The sequence below is a fragment of the Cyprinodon variegatus genome, unplaced genomic scaffold (assembly GCF_000732505.1).
Source record: "Cyprinodon variegatus isolate N-32 unplaced genomic scaffold, C_variegatus-1.0 Scaffold76, whole genome shotgun sequence".
Taxonomy (NCBI): domain Eukaryota; kingdom Metazoa; phylum Chordata; class Actinopteri; order Cyprinodontiformes; family Cyprinodontidae; genus Cyprinodon; species Cyprinodon variegatus.
In genome coordinates this window covers 620,994-635,228 of record NW_015150529.1, presented here as the reverse complement: position 1 = coordinate 635,228, position 14,235 = coordinate 620,994, and the positions used below count along the sequence as shown (strand labels likewise).

At 35.6% G+C, this 14,235-nt stretch overlaps 1 protein-coding gene across 2 annotated transcripts; it reads left to right on the top strand.

Moving 5' to 3' along the window:
* The first annotated feature begins 1,093 nt into the window (after positions 1 to 1,093).
* Positions 1,094 to 6,587, top strand: vgll2 (vestigial like family member 2). Of its 2 annotated transcripts, none has more exons than XM_015372809.1 (4): positions 1,094 to 1,305; positions 2,301 to 2,547; positions 4,209 to 4,706; positions 5,698 to 6,587. In XM_015372809.1, the coding sequence occupies exons 1-4, from the start codon at positions 1,228 to 1,230 to the stop codon at positions 5,739 to 5,741; spliced, it is 867 nt and encodes a 288-aa protein (XP_015228295.1). In that variant the 5' UTR covers positions 1,094 to 1,227; the 3' UTR covers positions 5,742 to 6,587. The 2 variants fall into 2 exon arrangements, with proteins under 2 accessions (XP_015228295.1, XP_015228294.1); XM_015372808.1 differs by having other exon boundaries at positions 5,885 to 6,586.
* Positions 6,588 to 14,235: the final 7,648 nt, after the last annotated feature.

Below are 14,235 nucleotides of genomic sequence, written 5' to 3'. Positions count from 1 at the left end.
GTGAAATCATTTAACGGGAAACAAACAAAAAAACAAGAAACATGAAAATGATCAATATCAATCAAGTTTATTTGTATAACCCTTTACAATAGGCAAATGGTACCCAAAGTGCTTTACAACAAAACCATAAAACAATACAACAAATACAAACATACAGATACAATTAAAAGTGCTGTAGTGGTGCAGCACTGCAGGACATCAAAAGCCTTCCAGAGGTGCATAGAAAGGAGCACACAGAAAGAGGACATTTATACGGAAGAGGATTAGGGCCACTGGAAAAACAATTTAAAAAGTTAACTGATTTTTTCAGTTTAGTATGGGGAAAAAGTCAGAATTCTGACTTTAATCCCAGAATTCTGACTTTTTTCTCTTGAATTCTGACTTTTTTTCTCAGAATTCTGAATTTAATCTCAGAATTCTGACTTTAATTTCTTGAATACTGACTTTTTAATCTCTTGAATTCTGACTTTTTTTTCTCAGAATTCTGACTCTAATCTCAGAATTCTGACTTTAATCTCAGAATTTTGACTTTAATCTCAGAATACTGACTTTTTTCTGTTGAATTCTGACTTTAATCTCAGAATTTAATCTCAGAATTTGCCTAATTCCGTCAGTTTCCACCATTGTGTCACTGGCCCTCCCAAACAACTCACATCTTTGTCAGTGAAGCTGAGTGCTCCCACATCTCTTCCTTCATGGTGCCCATCTATATTAAGTTCCAAAATTCTGAGATTAAAGTCAGAATTCTGGGATTAAAGTCAGAATTCTGAGATTAAATTCCAAGATTAAAGTCAGAATTCTGAGAAAAAAGTCAGAATTCTGACTTTTTTCCCATACTAAATTGAAATAAAATTTTAAAATCAGTAAACCTTTTTTTCCAGTGGCCCTAATCCTCTTTTGTACCGTAGAATAAAATAGAAATTAGAAAAAGAAAAAGAAAGTTTTCCTCAGCAGGAGCTTCTTGGCTGTTTCATGTCTTGCAATTGAGATCCCATTAAGGCATGGGTGGAGCTCTGGCTCCTGATTGGCGGCTGTGGGTGTGTGCAGTGGGAGCGTTCAGCGTGGGGCTGCTCGGTCACTGAGCCGAGCCACAGTCCGGTGCGTAAAGAGCGCACAGGAAGCGCGCAGTGGAGTTGTGCACCGGATTAGTCTTTAGTGATTCCTCTGTCCGTATAATCTGCGCTGCTCTCTCCATGAAGTTTGGTTCTTCTCGGTGAGTTCTTCGCCATGAGCTGCCTGGATGTGATGTACCAAGTGTTCGGTCCTCAGCCTTATTTCAGCTCCTACAGTCCCTACCACCACCAGGTACGGAGCACTTCTGCACGGATTCTTTTACTATTAATTAATAAAGCGGTCAGCAGGTCCGATCCTACCTAAACTTTATCATTTAAAGACCTTTTCCTCGTTAACACAACTTAGAAATGTATGTTTTGAAGAACTTTCTGAACGCTTCAAACTCTTAAAAGTGCAGCTCGCAGGAAAATAAAAAGTCCTTTTTTTTGAGGGATCATTTTAAACATTTTAAATAAATTAATTAGTTCGGACTTAAACTTTTAATATACAAATTTTACCTAATTATTAATTTTCTGTTTTGCAAATGCGTTATAATTTGATAGAATATATTTTTTTTATATATTTTCAATTGCAATATTCTTTCTTCCTGTTTGCATATTATTATAACTATACATATAAAGCCTAGTTATAATGTGATGATTATTTAAACAAAAAAGAAACAATTTTCAGATCATTTTCATTCAAGAATTCATTTTAAATTCTGACTGCCAGGACCCTGAACCCAAGCAGGGTTTTCAAGTGTTTATAAACTTTTTTTAATCAGTTTTTCTCCTTGATTTTGCATAAAAGCTGTTTGTCATCATGCAGACATATCTCCCATGGTGTGAGAACTCACAGCGTCTGTCACCTAAACACTTTTTTGGATGAGGTTTCCATCATATTAAACTGTTTCACAGCTGATTGTTGATTTTACAGAAAGTTTGGACATTAAAGTGTAAGAATGGGACATGCATTTCGGTTTAGTATCTGAAATATATATATATAAAAAAGTAGTGTTATCAGCTTCAAGCATTCTCACATTAATCTACTGATACATCGAGGCATAAAACATCTTAAAGTTTCTGCCTTGTTAATCCATGTGGAATTCACACTAAACATCATCCATGTCTCCAGTTCCTAAAATAGACTTTTATGAGGTTTGCAGGTCAGGTGTCAAGGCTTTTTTAGGGTGGCAATAATAGGCAGTAAGTTGCATCAAAACAAACAACACTCTCTATCCTTTGCAGAAGCTGGCTTTGTATTCTAAAATGCAAGACCCTCAGGAGATCAGCAGCCGGCTCGGCCCCTCGGGGCCCCCGACGATCAAAGAGGAGGACAAGGAGCTGCCGCCGGGTGCCGAGTACCTGAGCTCCCGTTGCGTACTCTTCACCTACTTCCAGGGTGACATCAGCACGGTGGTGGACGAGCATTTCAGCCGAGCCCTCAGCCAGACGACTGTGTACCCGCCGCCGAGCGGACACAAGGCTGCAAGAGGTGCGTGGAAGAAGGCAGTGTTCAAGCTGAACTTTGTGTCAGTTTCTATTTCAATATAGTTTTTCCAGACATTTCAGTTCTAATTTTAACCTGAAGTCCAAACTGCAGATCTAAGTCTGTTTTTTTTGTGAGGTTTAAGAGGTTTTGTGCCTACTGTAGCTGCAGATTTAAAGTGAGTTGCATTCACCCAAACCGGGATAGGAAAAAAATGTAGAACCATAAGTAACAGGGAGACTATTATATCTATAACTCTATAACTCTATTTTTGTTTGATAACTAACTAAAGAGCTGTTGCAAAAATTATGTTGCAGTAATTGGTTCTAAGTGGGTTTTAATTTCTTTTTATATAGTTTTAATGCTGTTATATTTGCAGCACACTGGAAAAACGATCTAGAAATAAGTAAAAATATCTTTAATTAACTGTATTTACCCTTAATTTGAGTAGGTAATGAGATAGTTTGCCAATGGAATTAGTATTTTTACTCTTAAAATAAGATAATTAGATAATATGCACTTGAAAAAAAGACAATGCAATTGTGTTTTCATTATTTTAAATCTAAATTTTATTGTTGCATTGGCAGAATGTCTCTTTTATCTCCTCAATTCAAGAAGAAATACACTTATTTTAAGAAAAAATGACTTATTAAGATTTAGATTTTTTCCATTGCAGAATAATCTGGCCTGCAGTCTTATAGTAATTGTTCTTAAAGCTGCACTAATACAACTTTCACTGCCCATTATAGATTTCTCGTTTTCTTTTAGTTCCGAAATGCAAACTTCAATCTTTATCTTTAAATTTGTATTTCTTTTTCCCAAAGAAAATGACAGATGAAAGATAAAAATGTCAAATAGTTTTTCGGATTATTTTAGATGTTTTGATTTAAAAAAAACAAACATAAACTAAATAAAGGAATTAAAGTAATTCTTTGTTGATATGTTGCAATGCTTTGACTGTTTTTCATCAAACACAAAGAAAAATCAAATTAAGAGCGCACACTATTAGTTAATATGTGATGGACCAAAAATGCCTTTTGAGTAGAAGAAAAACATTGACCCTTTGCAATAACTTGCAGCCGAGGAGGAAAATGAGCCATTTCTGATCCATTTCTGGCTGATCGACTGGTGCAGATTTAATAATTTCTATTTAAGCACAATTTATGGTATTTTTTGTGGATTTTTTTTCCACCTCTGCGGCACTAAATCGATTCATCCCTTTGTTGTTCTGTGTTACCTAATTACACTTTTCTTTATGCCTCAATTAAACAATTCCCACCACTTAAATTAAGGTTTTCTGTTCAAATAGTGATAAACCGATTATAAGTTTTACTCTGAGGTTCATTTTTATAAACCATAAACCCTCATTGGATTAAATCTGGTTGCATGAAATAACAGTATTAATTGGGTATTACTTGTATAATTATTTTTTGTTTGGAAAAAATATATTTATATAATAAACATATGAAATTAAAACTAAACATAGAGCAAGACCTAAACTACTCAAGCAATTTCCAGACTTGTCAAAATTTAAGAAATGTCCTCGCTGCATGATTTTAAAGAGAAGCTTGCCTTTTGCGAACTGCTTTTGGTTTTATGTGCTGCTGGTGTTCAATTCTAAGATTTTACTTTTTTTCTTCATTGCCACATAATTTGTGTTTTCTCAGATGGATCGTTTCCTATGAGTCAGAGAAGTTTCCCTCCATCGTTTTGGAACAGCTCCTACCAGCCCTCAGTCTCCTCTACGCTGGGCAGCGCTCTGTCTGCCCCCCACTCAGAGATCTCCTTCCCAGGGGACCCTTACTCCTCCACCTCCCTGCACAGCCACCTGCACCAGCCCAGCCCTGACACCTGGCACCCATCACACCACCACCACCACCATCATCACCACCCTTACTCGCTAGGGGGCGCCATAAGCACTCAGAGCTCGCCCTACACTCGTCCCGGAGTTCACGAGATGTACGGCGCGACGTTCGACCCGAGGTACGGCTCTCTGCTGGTGCCGTCGGTGAGGTCGCATCACAGGCTGTCGTCTGGCAGCTCCGTGCCGGGAACCAGCACCTCGCCGTGTGACCTGGGGGGAAAGGGGGAGTCAGGGACGGGGTCGGCGTGGAGCGGTGCCTTCACTGGAGCCGGAGCAGAGATCGGACTCAACATAGACACAGGTACTAGTCCCTGAAGTTGGATCGGTTAAAACATCTTTACACTCAACTGAAAAGTTCGGTTTTTCGGGGTCGTGCGAAGTAGGGATGAACAGTCAGTATCTCACAGACAACAGTCAGAGAGATTTCAGTTTGAAGAGTGATGAAAGTTAAGCTAGCAGAAACTTTTCTGGATGAATTTCTACAAACAAAAACATGGTTGCAATTTTCTCATAAATGTTGCTAAATCTGAGAAGCTACTAATGTAGCTTTTAGGCGGGAATTTATCAACGATTCACCAAATTGAGTTCCCTTTGAGCACCGTCGCCTGCAGACAATTAATTGGTGTCTCAAAGCACTTTTCACAAAGCTAATTTATTGCCTCCCTGTATCGTAATGCAGGCATGGGAACTGATACTGTTAATGTTTAGGGAACATAAGGAATTGGATTTGAAGAAAAAAAAAATCTTTATTTCCTTTGTGATCATTTTTATATGATTGGATATGATTTTTACAGTCTCCACAGGAATAGATCATATAAAAAAAAAGTTTTTCTTTATTCTTTATTGTTCATTTTTTTGGTTTCTAGTCAATGTTTGCTCAGATTTATTGGATTCTTCATTTACATTTATGATAAAATACTTTTCTTTGATGGTTTGACAGTTTCGACGAAAAAAGAAAAATACAATAAATCACGATTTTTCTTAATATGTTGATGTTTTTTAAATCAAAAGCATTCTAAGCTCATGGTGTGAAACAAGAATTAAATGAAGATCTGTTTCCGTCCCCCGGATCAGCTTACACAGAGTGCTTTAAAACCAACAAACTGGCCGTCAGTCAGCACCTTAAGTCCAGCTGTCAGCTCCCTTCTCAGCTGCTGTTGCTTTTTTCTTCCCTTCTTTGCTTCGGGCCACTTCCTTTTGCTTTTATCAACCAGCTTTTAGCAGGATCTAATCTCTCTTTTCTTGCCTTTATCTTGTCTTGTTCTTCCTCCCTCCTTTCTCCTCTTTCTCAGGTCTGCAGGCGCAGGATAAGAGCAAGGATTTGTACTGGTTTTAGAGAGCGCTCAGACTCTTCCTCACCTTCCTCTTTCTGTTTTGGCTTTTTGTCTCCGTTCCAACTCTACTCTAAGAAACTGAGGCGGGAATCAGTTTTTTTTGTGTTTTTTTGGGGGGGTATAACAGCTTCTGGTCTGCTTGCAGCTCTGCGTTACGGTGGACTGTGCAGCAGCAGCAGCAGTGAAGTGCAGTCCTGCTGAGCTGAACGCCGGCAGCATGGATGCAAAGCAAGCGTTAAAACAAAAGTGGACTCTCAGAAAGCCAGGAGGGAATCCGATCTGGACCGATACGGACAAAGACAAGAGTCTGTGGTGCTGTGACAGACAGGGACTACATTCCTAAGCTGGAAAGAAACGTCTGGGGGACAGACGGACAGAGACACATGTGGAGTCACACTCCAAGAGGAGCTCTCGAAGGACTTGGCAGAACCTTCCAACTTGGGCCAACTGGGCTCAGACGCTGGAAGTGTGTTATGACTGGTGGTAAAATCTGTGCTGGTGATCAGGAGAGGATCTGGCAGACGATAAAAGCAGAAGTAGTCTGGACACTTTGCCGTTTGGGGAGTCACCTTCCAATTGGACATATCAGCTCAATGTTGATTGCAAAATTGGGATTTGTTGGACTTTTTACTGATTTCTGAAGTACTTTCAACCATGACTGCAACAACAAACCTCATCAGAGGCCTCACTGTATGACCCATAAACCCTCTAAGAAGGTTTGAAAATGGCATCACGATAAAGCATGCTAACTGTAAATCCTATCTCATGCCCTGTAAATTGACATTGTCTTTAATGGTATTGCACAAAGTAAATAAATTTCAGAGTTAAAGATTCAGAGATTTCCGCAAGTAAGAATTTTTGTCCGGACTTTTAACTACAAGCATATTCCTGAAATTAGATAGAATGATGAATCAAGATGTTCATTTAATTCCCAACAATTAAGCTTCTTTTATTTGCAACTTCTATGTGTGTGTCCTAACTATTCAAAAATAGCTATATGTATGGATTTAAAAAAAAAAAAAGGATTTTTTTGCCTTATTTCCTTGCAAATATATATTTTCAAGAAATATTTAGGGCATTTGAAATGAAACCATCATTACATTTTGCTGAGACTCTTGGTTTAGAAGGAATTTAAAATATGCAGACAAAATGGAAAAACACTTAAGAAAATAAAGGAAACCAATGGAAGAGACGGATAAATATAAACCACCCTTAGAAGACAGATAGGGGCATAAAACTGTATGTACATAAAGTGCAGATGGTGCCATTCCAGTGCATGTAATGGGGTGGTGGTCTGTCAGCGTGTTTGTGTGTTTGGATGGGAGGGGGGGGGCATCTCCAGGGAATAAGATTTTATAACTACAGGTTGGGCAATTGCTTTCCCAGCCCAGGGAAATAAGCTCTTGTTAAGTCTATTTGTCCTCGAGTTATCTGGATAATCTGTTTTTTTTGTTCATTTTTTTGTATGCATATTTACCCAAAAATCATAGCCTTGCTTTTATTTGCACTCTAAAATTGACTTCTTACAGATTAGCCTTAATTTCTTTTTATTTGCCCATTGTGAGCCCTCTATACACTTCTCAGATCAGAATTACTGACTTCTAACTTTCAGATTTCTAGAATACACTGGGAAAAAAATTAATTTTTTTCTTAAAATAAGCACATTTGTTCTTGGATTGAGGAGGTAAAAGCGACATTTTGCCAATGGAACAAGACAATATCCACTTACAATGAGAAAACACAATTGCATTGTCTTATTTAAAGTGCGTATTATCTAATTAATTTATTTTAAGAGTAAAAATACTCATTTCATCTCTTTTACCTACTCAATTTAAGGGTAAATACAAGAAGTGGGATGAGGAACAGGTCGGCCAGAGGGGATCACCACTCTATAGACACATATTCATATCTGAGGGCAATTTAGAGTTAAGAGTAAATAATAAAAGGTTTAATTTGTCTGAGGGTGGGAGGAAGCCAGAATACCAAGTGAGAACCCTTTTAATGCCTCAATACAACACTGTTAACAACTGCCCCATTCTGCAGCTGAGAGGATGTGATGGTTTCTAAATTTGCTCCTTTCTATGTAAATAAGATTCAGCTTAATTTGTCATATATGTGTATCCATACCCTGAATCTGACACTTTAATGTACAATGCACCCAATGTTTTGACTTATAATTTGATACCATAACACAATAATACACCGGAAAAACGATCTAGAAATAAGTAAAAATTCCTTAAACTAGGTTTTACCCTTAATTTGAGTTGGTAAATGAGATGGTTTGCCAATGGAATGAGTAAAATAAGTTAATTAGATTATGTGCACTTTAAATAAGACAATGCAATTGTGTTTTCTTATTTTAAATGTAAATTGTCTTGTTCCCTTGGGAAAATATCTCTTTTACCTTCTCAATCTAAGATGCACTTATTTTAAGAAAAAAATGACTTATCTAGAATTCTAATTTTTCCAGTGTAGATCAGTAAAAATCAAACAGTGGCTGCAGAATAGAAAACATATATATATATATATATATATATATATATATATATATATATATATATATATACTGACAAGTTAAGTTACAATACTGACAAGTTAAGACAGTAATACAATAGTGCAATGATCAGTTAAGAGTTGATTTATTTCCCAAGAGAGAAATTGATTAGTCACAACAGCAAAATAGAATGAAACATCTGCAGGTGTACAGATAGATGATTAAAAGAGAAACTTTTTTTTGCTATGCTTAAACAGGCATAAGGGGAAGGATGTGTTTTTTTTATTCTTATAAAATTCAACCTGGGCTTGAATCTTAGAATTAAAAAAGCTTAATTCAAATATAAACCAGTTTAAAGAAAAAAAGACGGAACTGCATGATACATAAAAGCTTTAAATAGCAGGTTAGCTCTTTATGTAAACACCAATATAAGAATGACGTAATGATGTCATTCTAGAGCTTGAAGAATTAAATGATTGTTTAAATTGAAGTGTGCAAATTTCCTAAAGACCTACTATGGCAGTCAGGAGTGAAAAATTAAAGGTATGGTAAGTCAGTTTGTTATATTATTTTACAACATCTAATTGGCCCAGTTGAATATATGATGGATATTAAAAATATTTTCTCCAGAAGCTTAATTAATTTCCACCTGGTAGCGACGAACCAGGTGAGTGGTTAAGGACAAAAACATTTACAGACGTCTTTGTCCCTAACCAGATAAAAAATGTTTCATGTAACCATGTCAGACGGAAGATTCTAGTCAAATTCGGAAACCGGTTTTGGTCCAATCGGAAAGAAATTTAATTCTAAAAGAGAGAAGTGTTTTTTTGCAGATTGCCATTTTGATTGATTTTCATGTACACACCAATTACGATCTTTGGAGTAAAAATGTCTCCACTGCGTATGTGTGACATTTTTAATTTTTCCCTTGGTCCTTGGTGGAGGAGGTGGCACTAAATGTAATTTGCAGATTAACATGCCAACCTGCCCTGTTCAGCTGTAGCAACGAAGCATTAGCATAAGGTACCACTGAGCCCTTAGCTTAACTATAATGACAATCAAAAACAAAAGTATGGATGCAAAGATGTGATAAGGTTGATAATGTAAAAAAACTACATCAGCAGACATGACTGAAGAACAATAGGGAAAGAATTGTGCAGGACAGTAACAAATAGTAGCTAAAGTTGATGATGAGCGGCCGGTACGGGTTGGTTTAAAAAACAGGCAGTTTCTTCTACTGTTACTGAAGCATTTCCAGAAAATTAGACAGTTCTGCACTTGCTTAAATTACTTAATCTGATTGAAAGCTTGGTACATTTGTGCACACGTCATGAGCCGGTTATTTTATTTAGTGTCCATTTAAACGGAGATTTCCAATTTCCAATTTAAATTGGATCGGGGAAATTTTGCGAAAGTAAAATTTGCTATGAAGAATATTTGTTATAGTTTGGGGTCTTATGAAACCTACCGTTTCACTTAGAGATATGCATGGCTCATAGAAGCTGCTTCTATTTAATGTGTTGTTTTGTTGACTGAAGAAAAAAAAAAGAATCCCACAGGGAATCAGCATCCTCAAAATGAATTTTTGTTGACACGGGAGAAGAAAGAAACCATACATTTAAAAAAAAAACATTTTTCACAAAAAAATTGTTACAAAATTGATTAAAATAAATAAAATAGGAAATTTTAAAGAGAGAGCGGTGCAAATCCTGTTCTCTTATTGACAATAGCCTTTTATCTCAATTAAATCCAAAATAGTTAAAGGCCTTTCTTTCAGTCTGTCAAACGTGTAAACGGCTGCTTCTTTACACAGATTCCCTTTTTTAGAAAGAACCTGACCAGTGTATTTATTTGTTTCAAATATTACAAGCTCAGTTTATTGTTGAGCAGATAAATAAATAAATATTTTTGCTGCAAATACTTTAAACTTCCTGATTTTTGGTCCACTGTGAAATTGAGCTCAGGAAGACTTCCTGTTCAGTCTGACTGGCAGATATAAAAAAAACCTTAGGTGTAAATATATTATTAATTAATTAATTTAAACCTGTTTATTTTGCATCAGCATTACACACAGATTAATGTAAATGTAGTATTTCGTGATTAATCCGCTGTTTATGTTTTTATACAAACCACTTTGAAAACAAAGGATATTATTTTTCTAAAATTTTACATTTTTTGTTTAAATAAGGCTTAGAACAAACTGAAAAAATATCTTATAGTTTTAATTAGAAGTTTCAAATATTTTACATGTCCTCATTATTTCACTAGAAAAAAATCCAAATCCAAGAACAAATGCAGTCAGTTTTTCTTAAAATAAGTGCATTTTTTTTGGATTGAGGAGGTCAAAGAGACATTTTGCCAATGGAACAAGACAATTTACTCTTTAAATAAGAAAACACAATTACATTGTCTTATTTTAAGTGCATTTTATCTAATAATCGTATTTTAAGAGTAAAAATGCTCATTCAATTGGCAAACTATCTAATTTACCTACTCAAATTAAGGGTAAATACACTTAATATAAGAAATTGTTACTTATTTATAGATTGTTTTTCCAGTGTTTTTATTAGGTTTATGTGCTTTTTAAAACAAGATGTAAGAGTGTCTCTTTAATTCTTTAGTGAGCTGTTACTCTAAATCAAAGGTTCGTATCTAACATTTACTTATATTTAATATTAAACTCTAAATAGATTCTTCTTTTCTGGCTTACAAGAGACATTTAGTTTTAGATTCTTAGTTGGACGGTTACTTTTTTTGCAGTGTAAAACTGACGGCTTTAGAAATATAAAACAATCACAGCAGATTTCTTTAGATTGATTTGCTCTCTTCTGCAGCTTCCATAGGTTTTAGGCTCACTAATTTACACATGGCTTAAAGAAAGGCAATAATTCAAGTTAAAAGAAGTTATTTGGATGGTGTCAGATATTTTTCTCTCCGTCCAAAACCTTTAGAATATGACTAAAGGAGAATGCTGTTGTAATGATTTCTGATTGAAGAGTTGATCAGTCTGTTTTAATGTATTTTTTATCTGAACATTTTATGAATCATGACCTTGCAAACATTTCCAGGACAGTGTCAACATGAAAAAATGTAAACTTCACACCAGTGGCTGCTTAGAAGAAGAAGAGCAGGCGTCTGATGAATGAGAGGAACGACGGCTATTTGAAGCCACTTGACTCTTTCTCTCCTGCACTCGTGCAGCTGTCAACGACAACTGCTCTTCAATGCGGTAAACTCACACACACACACTCCGCCATCCCTGTGTGCAGCGTGCAAGCTGAGCCTCCGACATTAATAAAGGATCCATTTAGTGTGAGTGGAGTCTTGCTCTACTGGGACAACTGGTGTGATGTAACTGGAGGGGGCAGAAACACGACTGTCCCCAATCCAGTTATTAGCTGTATTTCTATTATTATACAGTGCTTCATGTTCATTCTTAGGAATTTTACATCGAAATTTGGTATTATTGTAAAAAAGAGAGAGATAGTTGCATATCCGACACTATTTGGACAGATTAAAACTAGAGCTTTCTCAAGCTAACACAGGAACAACTCTTATGAGACACAATAAAATAGTTGCAGCATGCAGGAAGTACTGTTCCACTTAAATATGATAACATTCAAACAAAAAGAGATTTGATCTTATGGGAAAAAAAAGAAATGTTATTTGTTATCTTTACTGCATCAATTGTTTAACTCAGGGGTCTTCAACGTTTTCAAAGCCAAGGACCCCCAAACTGATTCCGAGATGGAGCAGGGACCCCCTAATTATATATATTGTATGAAATTGTGTTATATCAAACTGGTCCTATAGTCACTCTATTACATATGGAGTCATGTAACAAAAGTAATTTCTCCCTGGGATTATTAAAGTATTTCTGATTCTGATTCCTCATTGATGGGACAGGTGTTGTGAATGAAATGGTGCCCAGCTTGAAAGAGCCCCTGTGTGTCACTAAATGTGTGCATTGATGACTGAAAGACATCTTCTGCTTCCATTTATCTGTTTACTACAGTGCGTTGAATTCATGTTAATGTGTATTTAAAGACATTTTAATTAGTGCAAAAATTTGCTGGAGGGAATATAAAAAAAAGTAATCAACCAAGACTTTCGCGACCCCCATGCAGTACCTCCGCGGACCCCCTAGGGGTTGCGGACCCCCTGTTGAAGACCTCTGGTTTAACTTATTCTCACCCTGAAAGCAACGACTGAAAGTCTATAAAATGCAATGAAAGTTTCCTTTGAATTACTGTAATTTGATAAATAATATTTATAACACAAACATTTATAACATAGATAACTTTTTTGAAAAGCTAAATAGTATGAACAGCTGGATCTTAGCTGTACCTCCTTGAACATTTTGGTTTTTTGAGCGACAAAACGAGGGAAGCTTTTACCCTCACTGCTATAATGTAGTGGAGATTTCTAATTCAGTTTGATCACATTACATTATTCTTTTAATGTCAAAGCATGGCCTCATTTTGGCAGCGCCTCTTCAGAGCTGCCAAAATGATTTTATTTTTTGTTTGGACTGGAATCATTTCATTCATAAACATTAGATAAAACCTAGAATATTTTCTGACCATCAGAAATTAAATTATATTTTTTGTTGGTTTTTTTTTGGTTTCTAAAAATCCTTTATATATCATAAATATCCAAATAAAAAAATAAAATGTAAAACATAGGACTTAGGTCAATGTTTTGGGTTTTCTTTCCGACTTGCTCCATAATCTGCTGGAATTTGGTCCAATTTCTCCCAGCAGAACGTTTATGACTGAATCATTTTTAATAAGAATGACATAAAAAATTTACTCTGCTGTTCTTTAGCCCAGTCATAACTTTACTGGCTGTATGATTACTGCTGTTCATGTTCATTTTCAAAAACCCAAAGTTTTAATCCCATTGCATATTCCCATTGCATATTTCCATTACGGTTAATTTTTAAGTGCACCAGTTCCTGCTGCAGCAAAACACCAAGTAAACATCATCCACACTGTACCATAACATTGGATATGGTTCACGATGGGTACATTTACTGTAAATAGATATAACTGATTTAAAGAAATGGCCGATCGTACTAAAATTGCGTCATGTAAACATGCCAGTCAGAATAGTCTAATCAGATTTGGTAAAACTGGAATCATATGGTAATCTGACTGGGAGGATTGGTTTATGCTTATTGACAAACTGATGAGCACAAATGTAAAACCTTAGGATCAAGTTGGTCTGAATGAGGCAACCTGATTATGAATGTCCATGTCACCTTAATGTAAGGCATTAGTGCTTTGAGGGTCTACACTGCAAAAATTATCTAGAAATAAGTAAAAATTTCTTAAATTAAGTGTATTTACCCTTAATTTGAGTGGGTAAATACAGTGATTTGCCAATGAAATTAGTATCTTTACTCTTAAAATAAGATAATTAGATAATATGAACTTGAAATAAGACAATGCAATTGTTTTTTCTTCTTTTAAATGTAAATTGTCTTGTTCCATTGGCAAAGTGTCTCACTTTCATACTGAATTGGAGAAAAAATGCACTTATTTTAAGTAAAAATTGCTTAATTAGATTTCCATTTTTTGCCGTGTAGATGCTGCTCAGAATATTTCAACTGCCATATTTACAAGACACTTTTTAATCCAATAGGTCATTTTATTTAGTCACTTATGTCGCCAGGGCCTGATTATTTTTGTGTTTTTAAATATAAGCACATTTCAATCTGATAGTGAATTTTTTTGCATGTAAAAAATAACTATGGTAGCAACTTTTTCCCTTTCCCTTCAGAATTAACAGCAGTCATTGAAGTCTTAAACTTAATTCTATCTTTCTGTTCTCCTCTTTGAGTAATGGCTTCTTCCTTCTTGAGTGGCCTTTCAGACTATGTGATGCCCAAGAGGTAGGTTTACATGGCAGATCCAAATAAAAATGTAAACAGCATATAAACATGCCTATCAATAGACTGGATTCAGTTCTATATGAATCATATTTTTAATGGCAACCCT

Excerpts from the sequence above, each read along its gene's own strand:
- vgll2 (XM_015372808.1), top strand. The coding sequence starts at position 1,228 with ATGAGCTGCCTGGATGTGATGTACCAAGTGTTCGGTCCTCAGCCTTAT. Across the intron at positions 2,548-4,208 it reads CGGACACAAGGCTGCAAGAG|ATGGATCGTTTCCTATGAGT; the intron begins GTGCGTGGAAGA and ends GTGTTTTCTCAG. Across the intron at positions 4,707-5,884 it reads CGGACTCAACATAGACACAG|CTCTGCGTTACGGTGGACTG; the intron begins GTACTAGTCCCT and ends GTCTGCTTGCAG.